The sequence below is a fragment of the Ursus arctos genome, unplaced genomic scaffold (assembly GCF_023065955.2).
Source record: "Ursus arctos isolate Adak ecotype North America unplaced genomic scaffold, UrsArc2.0 scaffold_13, whole genome shotgun sequence".
In the NCBI taxonomy this organism is placed as follows: domain Eukaryota; kingdom Metazoa; phylum Chordata; class Mammalia; order Carnivora; family Ursidae; genus Ursus; species Ursus arctos.
The window spans coordinates 16,017,795-16,044,075 of NW_026622797.1; the positions used below are offsets into that span (position 1 = coordinate 16,017,795).

Consider the following 26,281-nt stretch of genomic DNA (forward strand, 5'->3'; position numbering starts at 1 on the left):
GAGGCAGCCTCGGCCTGGCCAGCCTCTACTCCCGCAGCCTCTACCCGGGCAGCCTCGCCGCAGCTTGTAGTTACAGTTACAGTTACAGTTACAGCAGCTTTATTTGCGACCGCCTCGCCCGTCCAGCTTCAGCCTCGGCCCTGCCTGCGCCTCCGCGCTCAGGAAGGAGCCTGCTTCCCCGCCCCCCCAGGCCCCGCCCCCTCGCTCCTCCTCTCTCTCAAAGAGTAGAAGAGCAAATTGGAATCATCTTTGCGGATTTCTCGCCGATTCGTGGACGTGCGGGGATCCAGGAGCACTTGGATCGAAGAGAAGCGTCCTCCGGCGAAAAGCCCACCACCGGCCCAGGTCCCGGCCGGCCCGGCGACAGGAAGCACTTTACTCTTTCCGGCCCGCGAGTGCCTTCGGCAGCCGCTCGGGACCTCTACTGGGCCTCCCCCAAGGCTGGGGGTCGCGATGGAGCCCGCCGCAGCCGGGTATCCGCGGCGCTTGCTGCTCCTGTTTGGGCTGCTCCTGTTTCTACTGCTGCTGCGCGAGACCGCGGCGGCGCCGCGCACAAAGTTCCAGGGCGCGACGCGCGGCGGCCGAGACACAGGTGAGTCCCGGGGCTGTGCGAACCTCGTCGCCGGCTGCCCCCGCCGCCCCCTCCTCAGGTCCCCGCCCCGGGCTCCTCTCTGGCTCCGTGCCGTCCGCCGGAAGTTGGTCGCCCCCTGGGAAGGAAAAGAGGCGACTTGGGCCACCACGTACTACCCCGCGCCGGGCGCGCGGAGCGCTGGGGAGGGAGAGAGGGCGCGGCGGGGAGTTTGCGGTCGGCCCCAGCCGCTGCCTGTCCTCGGGGAGCCGCCGCCCCAGCCCCGGGCTCTGGGCAGGACACGGCGATCCCGCGGGGCCTGGGCCCCACACCAGCCCCTGACTCTGCCACTCAAGCAACTTCTCGATGGGTCACCAACCCCCACAATTGTCCACCATTAGACTTCCCAGCGCACTTGAGCAAAGGCTCAAGGCTTGTTCCTCCCGGGGCCCTCCTTGAGCAGCCACATCCTGGCACCATCCAGCACCACCCAGCTCAGGGTGAGCCCCTCTTGCTGTGGTTGTGGGACATAGGTGAGGTGACGTGGGGTGGAGTCCGGAGCCGAGGGGATTCCGGAGCCGAGGACCAAGAAAGAATTCTTGAGACGTCTTGGGTGCAACATGGTGGTTTATTAAAGCACGGGGACAGGACCTGTGGGCAGAAAGAGCTGCCCCCGGGGTCATGAGGGGTGGCCCATTATATACTTTCACGTTGGGAGGGGTTTCGGGATAGCATAAGTCTCTAAGGAATTTTGGAAGCAAGGTTTCCAGGACCTTGAGGGGATAGCTATTGCTGGGAAAAGGTCATTTACTACCGTCTTATAAAACCTTAGTCATGAGACCCTTCAGATGTATATCAGTGGGCCGTATGCTTGGGGGATGATTGCCAATATGTATCTTGGGGAAGTTAGAGATGAAGTTTCCAAAGGAATTTTTATATGTTAAAGTAGATTTACAGGATACTTGGGGGGGGGGGTGGGGTCAGGCTAGGATTGCCTTTTGCCCTTAGCAAAGCATTAACATTGAGGCAGTTGAGTCCCTAGAGGAATGTCACTCTGCCTTTGTTTCCCACATGGCTCTAATACACGATGACCAGAGCCTGGGACAGGCTGATAACTTTCCGGCCTCGAGTGTCATAGCCTCGGTCGGTCACTAGGTGGTGGAACATTGCAATGTTAGAGTGTCACAAAGGGCATGGAATATTTTCCTACAGTGCTCCTTGTCACAGTGTCTTTGGGGTCCCGTGGCCCAAAAAGCAGGTACAGCCGCACATTCATCCACATATTGTCTATGGCCGCTTCCCTGCTAAGGCCGCAGATTCGAGTAGTTACAACAGAGACCTATGCAATATTTAATAGAGACAGAGAATCTTTGCACCAGGCTGGCATTTCAGTGAAAATAGGATAGGGTTCACACACCTGCATCCTTACAGAGGTTTTTTTATGGGGTTGTGTGTGTGTGTGTGTGTGTGTGTGTGAGAGAGAGAGAGAGATAACAGATCAATTTTAATTCTAGCACCTGAAGATAAAGGGTACACTTTATCAACTTTGTCTGACTGTTGTACACATTCAATAAGTGACAACTGCCATACCACTTAGTTTCTCACAATCAGGAACATACTTTTGAATTGTTTAAACACAATCCACAGAATTAAAAGCAAAATCAGAAGCCATCCACAATTACACTAATTGTCAGTTAAAAGTTTTACACTTACTACTTGGTAAAACAGCCAGTACCTACTACAGGGTATCAAAGGTGACTTCAGGTTGTCGTCCTGCTGTCATCTGTGGAGGTTTCTCAAGCAGGTATGTGACTGGCCAGAGGTGGGCACCACCAGGACCAGGACCAGGACCAGAAAGGCAAGTGAAGTTCTACCATAGTTTCTGTAGTTTTCACTTTTTTTTTTCCTTTGTCAGTTAAAAGTAAACAGTGAGAATTAAATACTTATCTTTACATATACAGAGGTATGCTGTGAAAGCATATTTGCTTACAAACATATAAAAATACTTGTTAACTAGTTTGGTAAGGAAATAATGTATAAATTATATAGCAAAAACATTAATCTCTGACCTCGGAAAGATCAATTTCATATTTTATATTACAAACAAAAAACAGTTTTAGTTTTTTTTTTGAATCCCTTCTCCCTTGAAAAGGAAGACAGACAGAAATTACCTATTTTTACTCTCAACATGGCTGTGAAAAGAGTTAACTTAAAAAACCAAGAACAGGGATGGCTCAGTCAGTTAAGCATCAGCCTTTAGCTCAGCTCATGATCCCAGAGTCCTGGATTGAGCCCCACATCAGGTTCCTTGCTCCATGGGGAGCCTGCTTCTTCCTCTCCCTGCTTGTGCTCTCTGTGTCGAATAAATAAAAATCTTTTTTAAAAATTAAAAAAAAAAAAACAAGAACATTGAAAGGCCTAAGTCCAGAATAAGTCCAAATATTTGGCACATACATAGGACCTTATTATCATCTTTAGAAGTGGAGCACTTAATAAAGGCTTCATAAGCAGTTTTTAATCCATAAATACGATAGGCATGTTGGTATTTGGACCACTGGAAAACGAAAGCTGTAGCATCGGTAAAGGTCTGAGATGTCTCACTTTGGTGTATTCAATTCAGTGTATTTAAAGTTAAGTAAAGTTGACATCAAAATGTTTAGAGATAGGCAAAAATTCACATTTTTAAAAACCTCCTCACATTTCTACTTAGAGTAACAGTAGGAAATACGATTCCAGAAGTTTAAAGTTATTTCACAACCTATGACTTCAGCTTGGCAAACTGCTTAGGTTCCAAAACCAATTCATGGCTATTAATATGTAAACCCTTAAAAAAGAATATTTCCCGCTTCCCCTGCTTCTTCTGCACTCCCGTCAGAGGACAAAGAGTTTCTACTGTTAATTTAGTATTTTTAAGGAATCAGATAATCTTCGAAACAGCCTTAGTGTTTCCTTTAACTCTGTCTTGAAATGACCATGGAATTAGCTTCACAGAAAGGGTTAGCCAGCTTCTTGGTCTAAGGCTATCACAGTGATCATTTGTCGAAGGCTAGAAAGGTGCCAATGTGATGTGAGGGAAACCATAAGGTGAGAAGGAGAAGACGAGGCCTTTTCCTGCCCATTTGTATCTAAAGTTCAAGGGATCCTTGGAAAATGACACAATGGAAGCCTTTCTTGTCTTTTTCTTTCCGTGTTGGTTCTGGTGAAGGAGGGCATTCCTGCTCTTTATAACCAGCACAAGTTCGTGGAAAGCTCCATCTACATTTGTGCTCATCTTGGCCGACGCCTCCATGTATATTACCTTCAGTGGCCGTGCTAAGTGTGGTCCTTCTTCCCGTGTTACCTGTCTTTGATGATCCACATCTGCTTTATTACCAATTAAAATCATTGGAAACTCAACTCAGTCCTTCAGTCTGAGAATCTGTCTTTGAAACGTACAGATTTCTGCACAACTGCCTCCATCTGTAACTGAAAAGACCCACAGGAACCCCCCCTCGCCCGTTGTCATACACTGTTCTCTCCTAGCTCCGAGCTCTTCTAGTCCTGCTACATCCAGAGTATCTAGCTGGGAACCACACTACTTTGTGTAGGAATCCTGGATGGTTGGGTCCTAATCTGTTACAAATAAGCCTGGATGCACTGGATGGTGGGCGCCGACTTGCCCACACCACAGCCTCCGACCACCACCGCCCCCGCTTCGCAGCCCGCCCGGCCTCCTCCAGCCGCCCCTGTCCTGGGCCCGGCTCCGGGACGTGTGCGGCCCCGGGCCGTGTGCGGCCGGCGGGCCTCCGGCGAGAGGCGGATGGGCGTCCCCGGCGCGGGGCGGGCGGAGTCCCGCCCCAGGCGTGGAGAAGCTGGAGGACCACAGGGTCCCGGGGCGAGGGGGCGCTCCTGCACAGGTCTCCGCACCACCTGCCCAACGCTGCCTCCAAGGCCGCTATCCCCCCTACAGAGGTTTGAAGATTGATACTTAATTCTGTCCTTTCATCCAGGAAGGGGGATGCTTTAACATTGTATTAGGAAAAAAGAGGAGATGGTGTAAGAATATTGTACTTGATGTCCCTACTGCATAGTCCTCAACCCAACAGCTAGAAAGATTTTTCGTTACTGCTACAAATGCAGGGAATGTGAAATAGTCCCTGTGTGGGTCCCTGAGCCAAATGACACCACTGTGAACAGTACCTGGGACGCCTGTATTTTCATTACCTGCCCCCCCCCCCCCCGGCCACCAGCCTAACACACACACTACCCTGCACCACATCAGGTTCGGGGGGCCATGATGACACTTGCATCCCTGAGGACGATGTCAGCTCACACACTAGGGCCAGTATGAACGTGTGGGTGATTTCTGGCTGTCGGTATGCACTTACCCCAGTAAATAGCCATCTGACTCTGGGCAAATGCAGTAGGAATCATTACACTTGTTGTCAACATAGAGGGACCCTCCTCACTAGAACCCGGCCTCTTTCTAGACCTGGATCCCAGCTCTGAGAAGTGGCTCAGGTCTGGAACCTGGGCAAAGGATCCAGACTTTCTGTCGGGTGGCTGCTTACAGCCTCTGGGTTGGCTGTCCAGCTATTTTGCCTCTAGGATCACTGTGTTCTGGGAGCCAAAGGGATGGAGAGGTTTCTGTGGGGCAGGCCCTGGCTGGCATTCCAGCCCCTGGGATCATTGCAGTCATTGCTGCCTCCCTGCTTCTGACAGTTGAGCGCCTGTATCTCAAATCTATTATTTCGGGATTTTTCACCCCCATTACTACTGGGCCCCTATTTCTGCAACACCGTCTCCTTCTGCCATGCTTGGCCATCAGGGAGCCGTCACTGAGCTTCTTGACAACCCTGGTGCCCTTCTCACCGTGCATTTTATGGCTTTGATAAAGAAAGAGGCCTTCAGACCTGGCCGGGGATATATTTTGTGGACCTTTTCTGGGTTTTTTGTTTTGGGAGATTTTGTTTGTTTGTTTTGCTTTGCTTACTATACCATTCTGACTTAACACACTTCTCTGAGCCTTGTAATCCATTCCTCTAGTCTCTGCTTAGAAGTTCCTGATATACTAGTCAGTGCAACACAGGCCTTCCCTTTCTTCAACTTTCCAGGACCCATTGCTGTAGCAAATTAGCGTCATCTCCGAGGGCCAAGCTAAAGCCTGTGACCCATGATCCTGAACTCTCCCTTCTCCGACTTTGGATTCTATCCTCACCCTGCCCCCACCCTGCCCCAGCTCCTCAAGAGCAGCCCCCTCCCTGCCCCTCATCTTCCTACAGGACACTGGCCTACCTCCTGACAGTCCTCTGGCCTGTAGACCTCTTCTTTCCATAGCCAGCCCGGCATGGGCCTGGATTGGGTAGAGACTGGGTGATGCTGGGGGTCCGCCCGGTAGGCGGGGGTCATGTCTGGGAATATGTGGTTTCCTGGCAGGCAGAGGCGTCCTGGTCCTCCTCAAACAAGGGAGGAGCGCCAGCCTCCACTGCTAGGGGGAAGGGGCTGTGCAGGGACAGGCCTTGCTCTGCCAGCTCGGCCCGCAGAGGTGCTGTTGCTGTCACCTAGATGGCAGAGGGGTGCCTGCCTGTCATTCTCTTCCAACCCCAACCTCTGCGTGTGCTTTTCCTTCGCAGATGTGCTCTGTCTTCTCTACGATTTCTCCATCATATCTCCGGCCAGGCCTGGACAACCATGGTATAAGATTGAAGGTCAGATCAATGGAAACACATTTGTCTACTATGACTCTCAGAGCAAGGAGCTCAAACCTGTTGGTCGTCTGGGGTTGCAGCTGAAGGACATCCCATTTTGGGAGAGACAGAAGGAAACTCTGGAAGACTCGTGCAATGAGCTCAAAACGAAACCCCTCGAGATCACGGCAGAGACTTCCAGTAACAGAGGTAAGTCTGAAAGGCCCAGGGCAGAAGGAGAGCAGTTTGGTAGGGCCAGGGAGCTACTGTGTTCATGTAAAACTTAGAAGTGGGTCCCACACACACGGCCCAGCAGCCAGGGCAGACAAGGGGGACAGAGCAGGCCCGGGAGGGGTGAAGGGGAGCCGAGGCGTGCACAGCACCGGGGGCAAAGGATTGGTCAAGACCAGAGGCTGACTTGTTTCCAATGGTGGGGGCGGGGGGCAGCTTTTTGTACCCTGCAGGGCAGGCTGACATGTGAGCGTGGGGCCAACAGAGAGCGCAGAAGTTTCTGGAGGTTTCACCTCAATGGGCAGATAACCCCCGACTTTGAACTGGAGAACAGAAAGTGGACAGTGGATGATTCCGGCGACCAACGGTTAAAGGACATGTTGGACAGTGACAGAGAGCTGACCGAGTTCCTCATGAGGGTCTCAGACGGAGACTGTATGAGCTGGCTCCAGCAAGTATCAGAGCACTTGGAGGAAATGCGGGAGACAACAGGTAACTCAGAAGACTGGCTGGAGTGCTGGTTCGCTTGCAAAGAGGTTGGCCTACCCCACTAGTGTGTGTGTGTGTGTGTGTGTGTGTAAGTGATACACACATGATGAGTTGTTCTTAGGAGTACAAGGGCCACTCGAATGTTCTAGCATCCTTCCTTTCCCTTCTCACCTCCTGGCCTCTCTCCCTACTGTGCGTACCTTTGGTCCTCTCAGTGTGGGTTTCTTGCTGGCTCCAAACACAAAGGCATCAATCTGTTTCCAGAGATTTACTTCTTACTACTGTTCGCTTTTCTGAGCCTCATTGTTGTTTGACATCTCATTTGGTCTCTTTCTTGAAAGCCTTCAGTGCCACTTGAAATGTCAGCCTCTCACAAGATGTCTCTGTCACCATCCCTATGTGTCCCCTCCTCTTCTGTCACAGCAGGAGTGACTGTCTATATGGAAACCCTTGCTCCCCCCACTCGCTGTGTGATCTGCGTGAACCCACCCCCTCTCTCCTTTCCATCCCCAGACCTGTCACAGTGGCTGCCACAAACTTGGCGGCCGGAAGCTCTCTGCACTGTAGGATGACCCGGCAGCAGGAGCTAAGGACTCATCCCCCCAGTTTGGGGCCCCAGACGAGCGCTTTCACTATTGTGTTTCCATTTCAGGAGCACCAGCCACAACCCCGGGTACACCCCAAGTCAAAGGCGCAGCCATCAGGCCGATCACTTCCATTCTCTCTGTGCTCCTCATGTGCTTAACCCTCCTTGGCATCCAAGGCAGAGTCGTTTGAGTAACAGGTACTATGGGCAGAACTGAGTGGGAAGTGAGAGGCAGAAGGCCCGAGGTGAGCACAGAGAAAGGTGAATAGCCAGCCTTCCCCTTGGCTTATTGCCTGAACCGTCTCACCCTGAAAATGAGACCAGATGCATTCGACTGTATAAGCTTCTCCCAAAAAAGAGAGAGACCAGGAGCTGGGATGTAAATGTTGACGTGGATAATCATCACTAGGGTTGGCTCACGATTATGGAGGGAGACCAAGTCTCCTAATTCGCTGTCTGTGAGCTAGAGTAACAGGAAAGCTGCTGGGGGGTTCCAGTGCGAACCCGAAGGCCTGAGAATCAGCGTATCCGGGGTGTCAGTCTAGATCCCGGTCTGAGGAAGCAAACACCAGGAGTGCTGATGACTAATGTCTGAGGGCGGGAGAAGGCAGGCCCAGCCAAACCAAGAGCAGAGTCACCTTTCCTCTGACTTTTGTTCCATTCAGGCCCTCATGGATTGGATGAGGACAGTCTTCTTTAGTCAGTCTGCTGATTCAAATGCTCATCTCTTCCAGAAACACCCTCTAGACAGACCCAGAAAGAATGTTTTCCCAGCTATTGGCACATCCCTTAGCCCAGTCAAGTTGACCCATAAAAGGAACCAGGACCAAGACTGCACGTTGCTTGATCGCAATTACCTAGGCATGCTTAGCCTTGAATTCTGATAGCGCCTCACTGTCAAAGGCCAGTGGGAAAGCACAGGGGCCCACACCAGGCTTTACGTCCTATTGATGCTAAAGGGATTGAGCAAAATCAGGCCTGGCTCAGACCAGCTGTTCACCTGGGGAGAGGCCCGTGTGAGATGTGGTGTGGCGACAGTAGGAACACAGAGCCTGGACAATATCCTGGTTTGGGTGAGAGCAGCAGGTGGCTGCACGTGATGTGTCCTGGGATGGGGAATCTCTCCATGGTGCATACAGGAGAGGGGCCAGAGTCTGAACCAAGGAAGAGGGGTGGGAAGGCCTCTGCAAACCCAACCAAAGGCAGCTTTCAGGGCTCTGCTCCCACACAGCTCTCCTTGGATGGTGGCAGGTAAGACAGAAGGCCAATGGGAGAGACTCTCCAGGATGAGATTAGAAGGCCAGAACTCCACGGACCCCTGGGATTCCTGGCTTAGCCCTGGTGCTCTCGCCTGGCAGCTAGTCTCCTACAGAGCCCAGAGCCCAAGCCAGCTGAACTGCCGTGACTTGAGTAGTGACAACTCAGAAAGTAAATGGGAGAGAGCTGTTACTGGAATGGGATGCTGTAACTTGACAGAACGAGGAAAGCATGAGGCAGGGCAAGGACAGTCACACTCAGAGCTTGTGTTAGGCTACCAGGGTGAGGAGAGGCTGAAGACAAGGGAAGAAAAATCTTTGCCTACACCCTTCCCCAAGGCTACAGGAACCAGGATCCAGGTCCCTCTCTGGCTGGCTCCCTGCCACTCTCTTAGGCCTTCCCACCGGAGAGGGGACAGGATCTATGTAATGGGAGCAGATGAATCATTGGTGGCTTTAGTCTTGAGCCCAGGTGTCCAGTAGTAGGGCCTGGGGCTGACTGTTTTATGGTATTGAGGGAGGAGTTTGTTCAGGCTGCTGGACTCGGGTTGGGAGTTCCAGGGGTGGCGGAAACTGTAAGGTGATACTCGACCCTCACTGGGAGCTGGGCTTTGAGCCAGGGAGTAACTGGGGAGGGAGAAGCCCAGGAGGACTGACCCAGGATTCCCTCAGCCACTGAAACAAGCTCCTGTTTCTCTTTTAGAGACTGAAGTTGTTACCAAGAAACCCCTGAGGACGTGCTCTCCTTCCGCTCTCTCCCTTCTGGTGGGCGGCCTGGCTTCCACCTGCTGTTCATGTCGACCAACAGGACCTTCGATGCCTGTGGCAAAGGCGGAATCCTCCAATCCCCCAGGAGATTGTGATTGTGACGGAGGTGCAGTATTGCACTGCGTTCATTCTCGGTCATGAGGATTCTTCTCTGCACTTTTTCTTTTTTTTTTTTCTTTTTTTTTTTAATAATTTTTATTTTATTGTATTAGTGACCATACAGTACATCCCCAGTTTTTGATGCAGTGTTCCATAATTCATTATTTGCATATAACACCCAGTGCACCATGCAATACGTGCCCTCCTTACTACCCATCACCAGCCTATCCCATTCCCCCTCCTCCCTCCCCTCTGAAGCCCTCAGTTTGTTTCCCAGAGTCCACAGTCTCTCATGGTTCATTCCCCCTTCTGCTTACCCCCCCTTCATTCTTCCCTTCCTTCTCCTACCGATCTTCCTGTATGATTTTTTTAAATTTATTTATTTATTTTTTAATGTTTTTTTATTACATTATGTTAGTCACCATACAGTACATCCCTGGTTTCTGATGTAAAGTTCGATGATTCATTAGTTGCATATAACACCAGTGCACCATGCAATACGTGCCCTCCTTACTACCCATCACCAGCCTATCCCATTCCCCCACCCCCCCTCCCCTCTGAAGCCCTCAGTTTGTTTCTGAGTCCTGTGTCTCCCATCTGCACTTTTTCTTAACTCTTATCCTCTGGTACTAATTCTTGGGATTCCTGCACTTTGCCTTCTAATTACTTGAACAAGAATTCTGAACAAAGAGAATATTTCCCGAATTCTCCTTTGGTATCGGAAATCAGACACTTATCAACGTCATAAGCTGTTTGTTGGTAAAAGAATACTATGTGAAGGTAGAGAAACTCATGGTTCTTTCTCTCTTTTGAGACTCAGGTCTTTTAAAGAGAACAGTGTTATATTTGTGGTAGTTTCCTTTAGTAATTTATCCTTTAATAGACATTTAAATAAGTATTTGAAGAAAATATTCATTAAATAGCGAATTATTTCAGAAGTTTACATTATAACTCAGGGGAAAGAAATAACATCCAGTCTCCCTTTATGTTAGGGAGTAAATAAAACTAGTGATTCTGCTAGATTTCTTGTGGAAACAATTTAAGAATCACTTGGAAACCACCTCTCAAGTAGTAATCTCAAGATGCCAAGAATCACTTGGAAACCACCTCTCAAACATGACGCTGACACTCTGGGTGCAGAAAAAATTCTGGGGGGGGGGGGGGCGGGGCGCCTGGGTGGCACAGCGGTTAAGCGTCTGCCTTCGGCTCAGGGCGTGATCCTAGTGTTATGGGATCGAGCCCCACATCAGGCTCTTCCGCTATGAGCCTGCTTCTTCCTCTCCCACTTCCCCTGCTTGTGTTCCCTCTCTCGCTGGCTGGCTCTATCTCTGTCGAATAAATAAATAAAATCTTCAAAAAAAAAAAAAAAAAAAATTCTGGGAATGAAGCAGTGAGATTCAGATTCCCCCGGACTGCACATCCCCAGCAGTGAGTCTCCTTTGATCCCTCCTCTCCGACTCCCCTCCTTCAGAGTGCACAGAGGGTCTTCATGAAGGAAACAGATCTGCTTCCAGAAGTTGTTTTATTTCTCCATGGATAAAGGATCAGTATCCAGTATAGATAAAGAGTTCCTATAAACACATCGGAACAAGCCTTGTTCTCCGAAGGTGCAATACATGGCAAATAAGCCTACGAAAATATTGAAAATCTCACAAATAATCAAGAGAACTCTACTTAGAAGGACAGTGGGAAGGGGGGAAGGTGGTAAAAGGTAACAAACCTCCGGTTATGAGGCTCATAAATTCTGGGGATTAACATGCAGTATAGTGACAATGTACTGAACTGTGTATTTGCTCAATCTTCTATTGCAACAAATCTTTAATGTGGCGTTGTTTAAAATTTTCATTAAACTTTTACTTATCAAATTTAGTCTAAAACTGGAAGCCATTTCCTCTCCATGTTTACATAATGCAGGTCAATTAGTCACTTAAAAGATGATATCTGGGACACTGGGTGGCTCAGTCGGTTAAGCATCTGCCTTCGGTTCAGGTCATGATCCCAGAGTCCTGGGATCGAGTGCCTCATCGGGCTGCCTGTTCAGCGGGAGCCTGCTTCTCCCTCTCCCTCTGCCAGCTGCTCCCCCTGCTTGTGGTCTCTCTCTCTGACAAATAAATAAATGATTTAAAAAAAAACAAAAACGTGATATCTTGTTTAGTGACTGGTAGCACAAAATCTGATTTCTTTATTAGAAGCCATTATTGGGACATCTGGGCAGTTCAGTCCATTAAGTATCTGCCTTCTGCTCAGTTGAGGATCCGGGAATGCTGGGATCCAGCCCTGGCTGGCAGGACCCAGGCAATCCTCCCCTCCTGGCCTCCGCCCCCCCCCCCTCCTGCCGCTCCCCCCCCCCCCAGCTTGTTCTCTCTCTCCTCTCTGTCGAATAATTTAAAAAAAAAAAAATGGAAGGGGGGCGCCTGGGTGGCTCAGTCGTTAAGCAGCTACCTTTGGCTCAGGGCGTGATCCCAGTATTCTGGGATAAGCCCTGCATCAGGCTCCTCCCTGGGAGCCTGCTTCTTCCTCTCCCACTCCCCCTGCTTGTGTTCCCTCTCTCCCTGGCTGTCCCTCTCTCTGTCAAATAAATAAAATCTTTAAAAATAATAATAATAAAAATTTAAAAATAAAAAAAATGGAAGAATCATTGAGCAATTTCTCAGAGTTGTCGGGTCCGTCCAATAACACTTGGATAAAAGAGGAGTGTGCTCCTGGGGCAGGGCAAAGCCCAGGACTGCCCACAGGCAGCTAGCTCAGCTCTCCCTCTTGGATTTCATGGATTTCGGCAGAACACAAAACTCTCCTTGGGTGGTGGCAGGTAAGACAGAAGGCCAATGGGGAGAGTCTCCAGGATGAGATTAGAAGGCCAGATCTCCATGGACCACTAGGATTCCTGATTCAACCCCAGCGCTCTTACCTGGCAGCTAGTCTCCTGCAGAGCCCAGAGCCCACGCCAGCTGAACTGCCCCTGCCTTGAGCAGAGGTGACTCCGGAGAGAGAGAGGATTGAGCTGTTGGAGTTGGATGCTGCAACCTGACGGACCAGCGCAGGAAAGCATGAGGCAGGGCAAGGACAGTCACACTCAGGGCTCGGGTTCAGCTACCAGAGTGAGAAGAGGCGGAAGACAAGGGAAGATGGATTTGTGTCTGAACTACCCTCCCCACCTCCTCCGCAAGGCTACAGGGACCAGGATCCAGGTCCTCCCAGCCCCTCCTCTATGGCTTCTGATCAAAAGGGTGGGTCAAGATCTAAGTAAAGGGAACAGATGAATCATTCCCGGCTTTAGTCTTGAGCCGCACTGTTCAGGAGGGGGTCTGGGGCTGAGTCTGTGTGGTGCTGATGCAGGAAGAGTGCGTTCAGGCTCTGGACCCAGGCATTGGGGAGGTGCGGCAGGTGCCTGATCATCAGTGAGGACAGGGCTTTGAGATAGGGAGTGACTGAAGGGGGGAGGGCAGAAGGACTGACCCGAGATTTCCTCGGGCCACTTGACCAAGCTCCTGTTGCTCTTTGAGAGGCTGAAGTTGCTCTAAGACGCCCCTGAGGATGTGCTCTCCTGCACCCCCCTCCCTCCTGGTGGGCGATCTTTCCACCATCTGCTGTTCGCCTTAGGAGCCTCAATCCCTACGACAAAGGGAGAATCCTCCAGATGATCGCGTTTGTGGAGGAGACGGAACAGCTCACTGCCTTCATTCCGGGTCACGATAATCCATCTCTGCTCTTCTTCGTAGCATTAATGCGAACTGTTGGGATTCCTGCACTTTGCCTTCTAACAGCTAAAACAAGAATTCTGTACAGAGAAAATATTATCCAAGTTCTTCTCTGGTATTGGAAATGAGACACTTGTCGGCATCATCATCCTGTCTTTTGTTTAAAAAAATACTATATGACATTAGAGAACCTCAGGGATTCTTTCTCTCTTTTGAGACACAACCTCAAGTCTTTTAAATAAAACAAGGTTAGAGAGGGGAAGCTGGGGTGGTGGAGTAGGAGGAGGACCCTAAGCTTCCCTCATCCCTCGAACGCAGCTAGAAAAACATCAAGTCACTCTGAACACCCAAGAAAGTGATCTGAGGACTGACAGAACAAACTACACAACCAGAGGGAGAGAAGAGGCCACATCCCGGAAGGTAGGAGTTGTGGAGGTGTGATCTAGGGGAGAAAAGCAGTGCAGGTGCCTCAGCGGGGAGGAAGACCTGATCACAGAGAGAAGTGAGAGAGAGACGGAGGGAGAGAGGAGCACACGGGGGATCACACAGGAAAACACTTCTCCAAAGCCATTGACTGGGAAAACGAGATGGGTCCATGATAGTCAGTTTTTACAACCAGCAGAGCTCAAAGACTGGAGTTTTAGAAGTCTGTGGTGTGGCTGGTGTGGAGCCTGACAGGCGTAGCCGTGCTCCCGTGGAGGGGGAGGGCAGATGACCTGGAAGGTGATGGTGAAATCTGAGGGTCCCCGGGGACGCACTGGGAAAGAGGGTTCTCCCTTGTTGGAGAGCATCTGGGAGAGGCGGCGTTGCCTCTGAGGGGACAGAAGAGCCAGCGGGCACCACTGAGCTCCCCCGTCCCTTAGCATAGTGGCAGAGTCACCTCCTGAGGGAAGGTGACCTTGACGCTGGCTTTTGGCTGCACCTTACTCCCAACTCCAAGCTCCTTTGCGTTGGTGTGACTTCCCTTCCGGGACATAGCTTCACCAGTCACCAGGGTGAAGGCAGGGATCTGAGGATGCCTGGGACCCATGAGGGAGATTGTTCCCTCTTCTGTGAGGGCTTCCCAGACAGGAGCAGGTGCACACACACCCCTCCCGGGAACAAGGGAGTGGGCTGAAGCCATTTGTACACCCCCGCCATCAGCAGGGACTGACTTTGGGGAATGGCAGAGTGGAGGCCTGAGCCCCTTACCCCAAGCCCCACCCCCTGCACTCTGCAGGTGCTTCTTCACTGGGACCAGCGTGCCTGAGAACCAGAGCTGCGCCCCCCCCACCCCCCGCCGCTAGAACCAGCACAAACCCCCACCCGCACCAAGTCTACTGACCACAGAGGGCTGCAGACTTCAGCTCTATGCAAGGAGCGCCAGGTCCCTGTAACAAGTATACTGGAGCACCCCCAGTTAAAACTCGACCCACTGTGGCCCAGGTCCAAGCACTCCCCGCTGCAGGCAAGGAGAAAGTCAGCAGGGGACTGGCTTGAGGGAGCGAGGGCGAGAGCAGCCAAACCACAGCGTCACAGTGCACACCGCACACACCCGGGACACTGCCTCAAGCTCCTGTCGCTGGACAGGGTATGACCTCCTCTTTCTAAACCCATTTCTCTCAGGGGCAGGAAACATAACAGGTTTTCTTTCTTTCTTTCTTTCTTTCTTTCTTTCTTTCTTTCTTTCTTTCTTTCTTTCTTTTTCTTTCTTTCTTTCTTTTTATTATACATGTATTTAATGCCATTTAATTTTTTCTTCATTTTTTAATTTAAATACAATTAATTAACGTGTCGTGTATTACAGACATAGTGATGCAGCAGCTACACAAATACCCAGTGCTCATGGGGCGCCTGGGGGGCTCAGTCTTTAAGCATCTGCCTTCAGCTCAGGTCACGATCCCTGGGTCGTGGGATGGAGCCCCACATCCGGCTCCCTGCTCAGTGAGGAGCCTGCTTCTCCCTCTCCCACTCCCCCTGCTTGTGTTCCCTCTCTTGCTGCATCTCTGTCTGTCAAATAAATAAAATCTTTAAAAAAAAAAAAACAGCCAGTGCTCATGACATCACGTGCCCTCCTTAATGGCCGTCCGGCACCCAGTTACCCCCTCCCCCACCACCATCCCCTCTAGCGACCCTCAGTCTCTTTCCTATGATTAAGTGTCTCTTAGGGTTTGTCTCCCTCTCTGATTTCCCTTATTTTATTTTTCCCTCCCTTCCCCTTTGATTAGATTTTAGTTCTTTTATTTCTCCAGAAAGGCATTCTCTGGTGTCTTCTGTGCTTTTTTCTAAGCCCAGCTGGTATCTTTATCATCGTTATTCTGAGCTCGAGTTCCGACATCTTACTTCTATCCAGGCCGATTAGGTCCCTGGCAGTCAACACTGCCTCCCGTTCTCTTTTCTGAGGTGAGTTTTTCCGTCTTTTCATTCTGTCCAGAGAAGACTAGATGAACAAGAGAACAAATACTAAAATGGCAACAGCGATCCAAAAATTTGGAACCTTTCCTGAATTTGCACGTCTTCCTGGCGCAGGGGCTATGCTAACCCTCTCTGTGTCCTTCCAGTTTTAGGACATGTGCTGCCGAAGTGAGCACTGGCTGTGATATTCTTACTCTGAACTCAGCTGTGAGGACCCACAGAAGGGAAGAGAGGACGATGAATCTAGCCTGGGGCTGTGGGACGGTTAATTCTGCCCGTCCACTTGGAGAATATTTTGGATGAAATTGACATTTAAATTGGTGAACTTCAAGCAAAGGAGAATGTCCTCCGGCACATTGCTGGGCCTTGTCAAATCAGTTGAAGGCCTGAAAAGAACAAGAAGAGTGACCTCCCCCAAAGAAGAGGAATTCTCCCACAGATTACCTTCAGATCCCATCTGCACCATTGGGACTCCTGGGCTTCGGTATGCTGGCCCACACTGCAGATGTGGACTTGATGGCCTCCATAGGCACATGAGTCAATCCCTTATGATCTCTCTGCCTGTCTACACATCCTACTGGTTCTATTTCTCTGGAGAAATCTGACTAAAAAGGAGGGTAAGGAAGACTTAATGGCAGGTGATATTTGTGCCCAGCTTTCATGGGGCACAGGCTGTTGGCCCATGTGATCCAGAATACCTGACAGAGGAAGGTTCTAGAACAGAAAGCCTGGTGAACAGAAAGGCATGATGGAGAGAACCTTAGGGTTTTAGAGAGGAAGAGATTTCAGGAGGTGAAAGGGGCCAGGGAGGTTGTGTGGAAAATCCCTTAGCAGTCATGAGTTGCAAGCAGAAAAATCATTGGGAACACACTGTCCACAGAAGGCTTAGAGGGTGATCTTGATCTCAAAAGAGCTGATTCAGGTGCCTGCCATGTCCTGCACCAAAGTGAGGGTCAGGGTCTGTAGAGATGAGGTGTGCACACTTCCCAATCCCAGTCCTCAGCTGCTCTCCTCTCTAGAAGGGCCTGGGTTGGCCATGCTGATGAGGTAGAAGGGGGAGAGGCTGCTGAAGGCTGGCGCACAGCGAGGCAGAAGGGAACAAAGTTGGAGGACCCGCCTTTAAAAAAATGGCCAGGAGCTGTTTGGAGTCATTTACCTTGTTACATCTAACTCTGAAATTGAAGTATGTCTTCTGTCCCCATTTTTCAAATTTTTGAAACAAGCCCAAACTTCTAAAGACATTGTAGGTCTCACACTGAATGCTTTTCTTCCTGAACCATAGGACAGTGAGCTGTCACAGGATGTCCTCTCAGTTTTCGTGATGTCCCCTGACACCACACACGTTAGGATGAATTTCCCACAAACCAGGACATTCTCCTGGGTCACCACAGGATCATCTCCTGGTGGGTCTCACGGCACCTGAGTGCTTCCTCGTCCTCAGACCTTGCCTCAAGTTGTTCCAGCAATGTCCATTATGGTCAAAGAGATCGACGGACTTAGGCATTTTCCATTTCCTGGATGTGCTGAAGATGAGGGCTAGAGTGTTTTATTTGCTTTTTTGGTTGATTGGTTTAGTTTTTAAATGTAGGTGAAGAGATTTAGTAGGAGGCCACTGTGACCGTATGTTCTCTGGAAGTTCTCAAATATACATTTGAAAGCTTTGTTCATCTGGTGTTTTGACCCATCTTTGTATCAGTTTTTGATAGTAGTTCAGATTATTTAGTCTTAAGTAGAGAGAAACAGAAATCTCTTCACATATTGTATGTATTGTACCTCAGTTGGGTATCAGAGGGCTACTTTTTTGCTATGACACATAGCACTACAGTAAACACTCACACATCTCCATTGCTTTTTGGTCCCCATGTGTTTCCAGCCTCAAACCAACACTGGGATTACCATGCAGTAGGATGAACACATCAACCACCGTCTGGATAGGGTGAAATATCGCAAATGAGTGATTGCATTTAAACTCCTACCAACAAGTAAGAGAACTCTTGTTATTCCATTTCCTGTCCACCACTTGGTATGGCTATCTTTAAAATTTTGTCGCTTTGAAGCATGTGTAAGGCAGCCCCTGTTTTCTTCATGTTATCTTGATTACTTGGGATTTGTTCAATGATTTCATAGGCTTATTTACTGTCTGTGACTTGCTCTAAGCAAAGCACAAATCTTAGGAGAACCAGACTTACCCTTCTTTATTTGTGGGAGCTCTTTGTATATTCTGGATACTGATCCTCTGTTCATGAGGGAATAAATCAACTTTTAGAAGCAGATCTGTTTCTGCTGTGAAGACTCACTGTGCTCTGAAGGTGGTGAGTCAGCGGGGAGAGATGACAGGAGAGACAGTGCTGTGGTGGGGTACCTAGGGAAATCAGAAAGATTCCCAATTGCTTCATTCCCAGAATATTTGTTTGCATCTGGTCTGTCAGGATCATGTTTGAGACTGACAGATGACTGCTTGAAAGTGGATTTCTGAGTGATCCTTAAATTCTCTATCTCCACATGACATCTAGCAGAATCACCACTTATATGTACCCCATACAGTGGAGGAAGAGCAAAACTTCATGAGCTCTTTTGGGATATAAAACAAATTCCAGGGGCACCTGGGTGGCTCGGCCAGTTAAGTGTCTGCCTTCAGCTCAGGTCATGATCCCAGGGTCCTGGGATCAGGCCGCTTGCTAGGCTCTCTTCTCAGAGGGGAGGCTGCTTGTCCATCTCCCTCTGCCCCTCCCCCTCCACTCATGCTCTCTCTCTCTCCCCCTCCCTCTTTCTCTCTCAAATAAACAAAAATCTTTTAAAAATTAAAAAAACAAAAACAAAAACCAGCAACTCCAGGGGTTCCTAGGGTGGCTTAGTCAGTTAAGTATCTGCCTTCAGCTCAGGTCATGATCCAGGGTACTGAGATCAAGCCCCCCAGTGGGTTCCCTGCTCAGTGGAGTCTTCTTTTCCCTCTCCCTCTGCCTCTCCCCTCACTTGTGCTCTCTGTCTCTCAAATAAAGAAAATCTTTGAAAACAATAAAAAATAATTTAAAAATTCCAAATTAAATTTTTTAAAAATAGAGATAATATTTATTTAAATATATGTACATATATGGACATAATTTACTGAAGAAAACACATATATAATGCTATGTGTTTAAAATAGGTTTACAACTCAATGAGGTTGTTTCTCAGTACATTTCAGGGAAAGAAATCCCTGAGATTCTGCAACTTCAAACAGTATCTCTTTGGCTATACTGTTCACAGGAACATGGTCCTCTTACAGAGAAGAATCTGATATTGCATAACCGAAGGACAAGACAGAAAACATTTTCTTCACTGAGATTTCTTGGTCAAGCATTTAAACAGTTCAGCACTATAATACCATCACCTAGGGCCAAGAGAACACAGAATATGATATGCCAAGGGAAAGTGCCGAACGGTAGAGCCATGCAAGAAGGGACATGGGAGGTCCCACGTGCTGCAGCATGTGGTCTGACTGAGGTCTCTGGATTTCTAAACTCAGAAGTGGTGGTGGTCTAAAAATGGACAGCAGTTCATCCAAAGGCAGAGTCGCTGAGCTGGTCCCCACACTAAGTGGCTTCTTGGTAGCCTTGGCAGCCTAAGAAAAGAACAGCTGTTTGCCTCCGTGGCTGAGGAAATCTTGGGGCCATTGTCCTGGGGGTACCCTTCTCCAGCACTCGCTACCCCAGAGCTCAGCCCTTGCCCAGGGGCATGCATTCCCCCCACTGCCCCCCAGCCATGTCCCTAGCCATGGGTCCAGCCCTCTTTACAAATCTCCTCCCTCCTGAACCACATCACCGGGTCAGCCCCAGGCCCTGTTACCAATGGTCTGGGCTTAGGACTCGAGTGAGTGACAAATCAACGCACTCACGTGACTCAGGTTCTAACGCTCCCTCTCACCGGCGGGCCCTAAGGGACCTGCTCGGGGATCTGACAGAAGACAGGGGCCTGCACTTGACACCTCGAACCTTGGGGAACACGGCAGGCAAAGATCCTTCTTTTCCCTTCCCTCCCAGCCTCCTAGCGAACAGCACACAGAGCTCTTAGTATGATGACCCCTTCCCCCATCCCATCCATTCCTGGCTCAGCTCAGCTGGGAGCACACAGGGCAGCTCAGTTCCCCCCATCTCCCAGGTCGGCTCTGCTCAAAGCAGGGGCTGCTCAGTGGCCCAGGATCTGAGGTCTGCAGGAAGCTGGCTGCCAGGGATGGCGCCAACCTCAGCAAAGATTCCAACTGTTGAACGGAGAACTGGCCTCCTTCTAGTCTCGCCCTGCACAGTCTCTACTGTTCCCTTTCTGCCTTAAATGCGAAGACCCAAGCCATGTTCTGGGGGAACACAGGACTACTCTCCAGCCCTCTGAGTTGGTCTGCAGAGGCCTTCCCACTCCCTCTTCCTGCGGTTAGATTCCGGCCCCTCTCCTTGTAACTCCCTGGATGAGTCCCCTTCTCCTTGAGACATCACATGGAGCCGCCAAGCTGCTCTCACTCAAAGGCGAATACCACACATGCCGCGTGTCCCTGCTGTCCCCACACCACCCACACTGGGCCCAAACGGACTGTCTCCAATAAAGACTCAGGTCTGAGCCAGGCCTGACTTTGCTAAATCCCTTTAGCACCAACAGCCCTTAAGCATTGGTATGGGCCCCTCCCCTTTCCCAGTGGCCTTAACAGTGAGACTGTATCAGAACTCAGGGCTGAGCTTGTCCAAGTTATTGCTAACACGTGGTATGAGATCCCATTCACCTGGTCCCGTTGCTCTGCGAGAAGGTTCAGGGAGTGGGCAGGGGTCGGGCTGGGAATTCAGCTTTCCCTGTGCTCACACCAGGCCATTTGCCCTTCCCTTCCCTCTCAATCTGCTCTCAGTACCTGTCCCTCTAAAGGACTCCGACGTGGATGGCAATTATGGCTGCACAGCTGAGGAACAGGGCGAGGATCCAGGTGCTGGGTCCGATGGCCCTGGCCCGGACCTGGACCGCTTCTGGCTGTGTGGTTGGTGACACTGAAATGAAAACACAAGAGTGAGAGCCCCAGTCCAGAACCCAAACTGGGGGAGGCTTCCTCAGCTCCTGCCGGCCCAGGGCCATCCTACCAGGGAGACGGTGTCTATCACTCTCCTTGTGGCAGCTGTCGTGACAAGGCCTGATGTCGGGAGGGAGGGAAAGGATGTGCCCTGTCCCCTAGGGGCTCCTACAGTCAATAGGGGAAGCAAGGGTTGCAAAATAACCAGTCACTCCTGCTGTGACAGACAGGAGGTGATGCAGGATAAGGATGGTGACAGCAACCACCTCTCAGGAGCTGACAGTCCAGGTGGCACTGAAGGGTTTCCAGCAATACACCAGGTGACGTGAAGAAGACAATGATTCTTAGAAAAGGGAACATAAGACCACCTCTGGAAACAGACTGATGCCCCCTTGTTTAGTGCCAGCAGGAAATCCAAGAAATACCAGAGGACAAATGTGCGTGCAGCGAGGAAGTGATTTCAGGAGGCGAGAAGGGAAAGGAAGGATGCTAGAACATTCGAGTGGCCCTTGTACTCCTAAGAACAACTCATCATGTGTGTATCACTTACACACACACACACACACACACACACACACACACTAGTGGGGTAGGCCGACCTCTTTGCAAGCGAACCAGCACTCCAGCCAGTCTTCTGAGTTACCTGTTGTCTCCCGCATTTCCTCCAAGTGCTCTGATACTTGCTGGAGCCAGCTCATACAGTCTCCGTCTGAGACCCTCATGAGGAACTCGGTCAGCTCTCTGTCACTGTCCAACATGTCCTTTAACCGTTGGTCTCCAGAATCATCCACTGTCCACTTTCTGTTCTCCAGTTCAAAGTCGGGGGTTATCTGCCCATTGAGGTGAAACCTCCAGAAACTTCTGCGCTCTCTGTTGGCCCCACGCTCACATGTCAGCCTGCCCTGCAGGGTACAAAAAGCTGCCCCCCGACCCCACCATTGGAAACAAGTCAGCCTCTGGTCTTGACAATCCTTTGCCCCCGGTGCTGTGCACGCCTCGGCTCCCCTTCACCCCTCCCGGGCCTGCTCTGTCCCCCTTGTCTGCCCTGGCTGCTGGGCCGCGTGTGTGGGACCCACTTCTAAGTTTTACATGAACACAGTAGCTCCCTGGCCCTACCAAACTGCTCTCCTTCTGCCCTGGGCCTTTCAGACTTACCTCTGTTACTGGAAGTCTCTGCCGTGATCTCGAGGGGTTTCGTTTTGAGCTCATTGCACGAGTCTTCCAGAGTTTCCTTCTGTCTCTCCCAAAATGGGATGTCCTTCAGCTGCAACCCCAGACGACCAACAGGTTTGAGCTCCTTGCTCTGAGAGTCATAGTAGACAAATGTGTTTCCATTGATCTGACCTTCAATCTTATACCATGGTTGTCCAGGCCTGGCCGGAGATATGATGGAGAAATCGTAGAGAAGACAGAGCACATCTGCGAAGGAAAAGCACACGCAGAGGTTGGGGTTGGAAGAGAATGACAGGCAGGCACCCCTCTGCCATCTAGGTGACAGCAACAGCACCTCTGCGGGCCGAGCTGGCAGAGCAAGGCCTGTCCCTGCACAGCCCCTTCCCCCTAGCAGTGGAGGCTGGCGCTCCTCCCTTGTTTGAGGAGGACCAGGACGCCTCTGCCTGCCAGGAAACCACATATTCCCAGACATGACCCCCGCCTACCGGGTGGACCCCCAGCATCACCCAGTCTCTACCCAATCCAGGCCCATGCCGGGCTGGCTATGGAAAGAAGAGGTCTACAGGCCAGAGGACTGTCAGGAGGTAGGCCAGTGTCCTGTAGGAAGATGAGGGGCAGGGAGGGGGCTGCTCTTGAGGAGCTGGGGCAGGGTGGGGGCAGGGTGAGGATAGAATCCAAAGTCGGAGAAGGGAGAGTTCAGGATCATGGGTCACAGGCTTTAGCTTGGCCCTCGGAGATGACGCTAATCTGCTACAGCGATGGGTCCTGGAAAGTTGAAGAAAGGGAAGGCCTGTGTTGCACTGACTAGTATATCAGGAACTTCTAAGCAGAGACTAGAGGAATGGATTACAAGGCTCAGAGAAGTGTGTTAAGTCAGAATGGTATAGTAAGCAAAGCAAAACAAACAAACAAAATCTCCCAAAACAAAAAACCCAGAAAAGGTCCACAAAATATATCCCCGGCCAGGTCTGAAGGCCTCTTTCTTTATCAAAGCCATAAAATGCACGGTGAGAAGGGCACCAGGGTTGTCAAGAAGCTCAGTGACGGCTCCCTGATGGCCAAGCGTGGCAGAAGGAGACGGTGTTGCAGAAATAGGGGCCCAGTAGTAATGGGGGTGAAAAATCCCGAAATAATAGATTTGAGATACAGGCGCTCAACTGTCAGAAGCAGGGAGGCAGCAATGACTGCAATGATCCCAGGGGCTGGAATGCCAGCCAGGGCCTGCCCCACAGAAACCTCTCCATCCCTTTGGCTCCCAGAACACAGTGATCCTAGAGGCAAAACAGCTGGACAGCCAACCCAGAGGCTGTAAGCAGCCACCCGACAGAAAGTCTGGATCCTTTGCCCAGGTTCCAGACCTGAGCCACTTCTCAGAGCTGGGACCCTTTAGTAGAAGCAGCAGCTGGCTTCCAATCAGGAGGGACCTTCAGGTCAACAGCAAGTGAAATACTTCCTGCTGGCCTTCCCCAAAGGGTCATGTGGTCATTCGCAGGGGTCAGTATACCCCGGGGAGCAGAGACCGTGCAAACATTGTTAGTGGACCTAGTGCGTGAGTCGACGTCGTCCTCAGGGATCCTACTGTCATCAAGGCCCCTGTTATTGAAATGGTGTGGGGCAGGTGGTGCTGCAGGGGGAATGAGAAGTCACCTGCACCAGGTCCTGTTCACAATGACACCATGGGTTCAGGAAGCCACCTAGTGGTCCTTTCACATTCCCCACATTTGTTACAGGAAAGGAAAATGTTTGTAGTTGAATTACTTGTGGGTTGGGGGCTAAGTGGCAGGGAAATTCAAGTACAATATTCTTTACACTGTCTTCTCTTTTTTCCACATACAACGTTAAAAAGGTATGTTATCCTGGAGGCAACAACGGAGATGCGTACCAACCTTCAAATCTCGCTGAGGATGGCAAGGGTGTGAATGAACTCTATCCTATTTTCATTGAAATGCTAGCCTGGCGCAAAGATTCTCTGTGTATATTAAATATTGCATAGGTCTCTGTTGTAACCACTCAACGTGCTGTGGAAGCAGGGAAGCAGCCATACACAATCCGTGGATGAATGTGTGTGGCTGGATCTGCTCCTTGGGCCACAGGACCCTCAGAATCCGTGACCCTTAGAACCCGAGTACTGTAAGAAAAGGGGGCTATGTGCCCTTTGTGACATCCTGATTGGAGTATCAGGAAGAGATCCCTAGTGTTCTAGCGAGGCAATGCCACTCACAGCAGGGAAAGTCACCCCTTGTAAACGAGGCTGCGGGCAGGTATGCTCCAGGGACCTGTAGCGAGGAGGTCTCTGGCCACAGGCTATCAGAGCCGTGCAACCCGAGCTGGGTGGCGCTTGGGTGCGGCTGGTGCAGGAGCGCGGGGCATCCCACAGTCGGAAGTGGGTAATCCGCCCCCAAGGTTGCCGGCAAGTCCAACACTTTCGGACTGGGTAACAGAAGCGTGTACGGTGACTCATTCGAAAGAGCAGCAAGTCTTAGCGGCACCGGGCTTGTCTGGCCGTCACCTCCCTGCGGAAGCCCGAAGTCCCGCCCGTAGCCCGGGGCTCAGCGGCTCAGGGGCTCGGGCTGGGCTCCGAGAGGAGGCTGCGGGGGTTGGGGAGGATCACGATTTCCTGCGGGGCCCTCTCTCCCTCCGCCGTGCTCCTTGCCCCCAGCGCCCGGCCGGCCGAACTTTCTGAAGAAGTTGCCTCTCGTCTTTTTTTCCCCTTTAAGATTTATTTATTTATTTATTTAAGAGAGACAGCGTGCGAAGGGGAGGGGCAGAGGGAGAAGGAGAGAGAGAATCTCAAACAGAGCTCCAACTGAACACAAGCCCGGGCGAAGACTCCCTCTCAGGACTCTGAGATCACCTGAGCCCCAGTCAAGAGTCCCACGCCTATCCGACTGAGCCACCCACGCGTATCCGACTGAGCCACCCACGTGCCCAGAAGCTGCCTCTGTTTTCAGTCCCTCCCCTGCCCAGGCAACCACCGCCCACAGACACCCCCCAGGCAGAAAGCAGCTCGCAGACAGTAACTGAGCGCCAGCGGCGCGAGAAGGCTCCAGAACCCCTTGGGGCACACTGTTTCCCCTCCCGGGTCTTACTGCTCACTCCCCAGCACCCCGCTCCCATTCCCCAGGTTCCACCCCTGCACTTACGGCTGCAACCTGCTGCAAGCCAGACTGGCAGGAAAAACAAGCACAGGAGGCCAAGACTGAAGTTGGAGGCTCCCGTCCGCACCATTCCCGGGCAGCAACTCGCAGCACCACGCCTCCGATCCTGTGCAGTTGCTACTAAAAATTGCCGACCAGGGCTGACTCCGTCCTAGGACCGCCCCGTCCCCGCCCCCTTCCCCCCCTTCCCCGCCCCGTCCCTGCCGTATTTCCTGCTGCGTTTCAATCCTTTCTCCTTTCGCTGGTCTGCTTCTCTTCAACCCATTGTCCTGACCACCCTCTCTTTTCCATCTTCATTTCCACCATCAGTATCATCCCTTCTTATGGCCAAAAGCTGTAAGCTTCCAGTTATAAAGTAAAAGTCACGTGGACATAATGTACGGCCTGCTCACTGTAGTTAACACACTGTACTGTATATTCGAAGTTAGGGAGATAGGGGATCTTAAAACTAGACTTATTGTGGTGACCATATCACAATATAAACAAATATCCAATCATTACGTTGCACATCTGAAACTAATATAATGTCGTATGTCAATTATATCTCAAAAAATAAATGTAAAAAGAAAAAACAATACAAAACGGTATTATTCTCTCGCAGTTCTGAAGGCTGACAGACTGAGAGCAAGGCAGCGGCAGAGCCATGCTCGCTCTCAGGCTTCTGGATGGTGCCTGCCGTGCTGGGCATTCCTTGGCTCGGGGCAGCAGCACTCTGAGCTGTGTCTCCGTTTCCCGGGCCCGGCTTCCCTCTGTGTGCCTGTGTCTCCGCAGGACGTCCTCCTTGTTTGTCTCTGGTCCCTTCTTACCAGGACAGCAGTCATACTGGATGATGTTTCACCCTAATGACCTCATCTTCATGAGGATACAGCTGCAAAGACCCTGTTTCCAAATAAAATCACATTCCTGAGACCAGGAGTTAGGACTTCAGCATAACTTTTGGGGGGGACACAATTCAACCCATAACAGAAGGCACAGACTTTATCATCCCACCCCTCCACCACCAAAAAAAGAATCATCTCTTCTTTTCATTTTCCTTTAAAGTTTTTTATTGAGGTATTACTGACATATAACATAGTATTCTGAAGTGTACAACATGAGTCGATATTTGTATATATTATTAACTGGAGTTAGGCACCGTGTTATGTATTACATACCGTGACTTATTTTATAAC

At 50.7% G+C, this 26,281-nt stretch overlaps 2 protein-coding genes, 1 non-coding gene and 1 pseudogene across 4 annotated transcripts; 1 reads left to right on the forward strand and 3 right to left on the reverse strand.

Annotated features, from left to right (window-relative positions):
* The first annotated feature begins 213 nt into the window (after nt 1-213).
* On the forward strand, nt 214-11,032 carry LOC113259553 (UL16-binding protein 1-like). Its single transcript, XM_048226199.2, has 5 exons — nt 214-592; nt 6,181-6,444; nt 6,682-6,957; nt 7,607-7,738; nt 9,500-11,032. The coding sequence occupies exons 1-4, from the start codon at nt 454-456 to the stop codon at nt 7,729-7,731; spliced, it is 804 nt and encodes a 267-aa protein (XP_048082156.2). The 5' UTR covers nt 214-453; the 3' UTR covers nt 7,732-7,738; nt 9,500-11,032.
* On the reverse strand, nt 3,694-4,951 carry LOC123001337 (ras-related protein R-Ras2-like; annotated as a pseudogene).
* A 3,953-nt stretch (nt 11,033-14,985) lies between the features above and the next one.
* LOC113259554 (UL16-binding protein 1-like) lies at nt 14,986-25,217 on the reverse strand. 2 transcript variants are annotated; one of them, XM_057310975.1, is made up of 5 exons: nt 25,095-25,217; nt 21,934-22,197; nt 21,422-21,697; nt 20,626-20,758; nt 14,986-18,117 (listed from the first exon to the last, which is right to left on the reverse strand). In XM_057310975.1, exons 1-4 carry the CDS (start codon nt 25,177-25,179, stop codon nt 20,634-20,636), a joined length of 750 nt encoding a protein of 249 aa, XP_057166958.1. In that variant the 5' UTR covers nt 25,180-25,217; the 3' UTR covers nt 14,986-18,117; nt 20,626-20,633. The 2 variants fall into 2 exon arrangements, with proteins under 2 accessions (XP_057166958.1, XP_026360825.3); XM_026505040.4 differs by lacking the exon at nt 14,986-18,117 and adding an exon at nt 18,816-19,356.
* On the reverse strand, nt 15,825-15,931 carry LOC113259694 (U6 spliceosomal RNA). Its single transcript, XR_003317671.1, has one exon. It is a non-coding gene; the product is annotated as a U6 spliceosomal RNA (small nuclear RNA).
* Nucleotides 25,218-26,281: the final 1,064 nt, after the last annotated feature.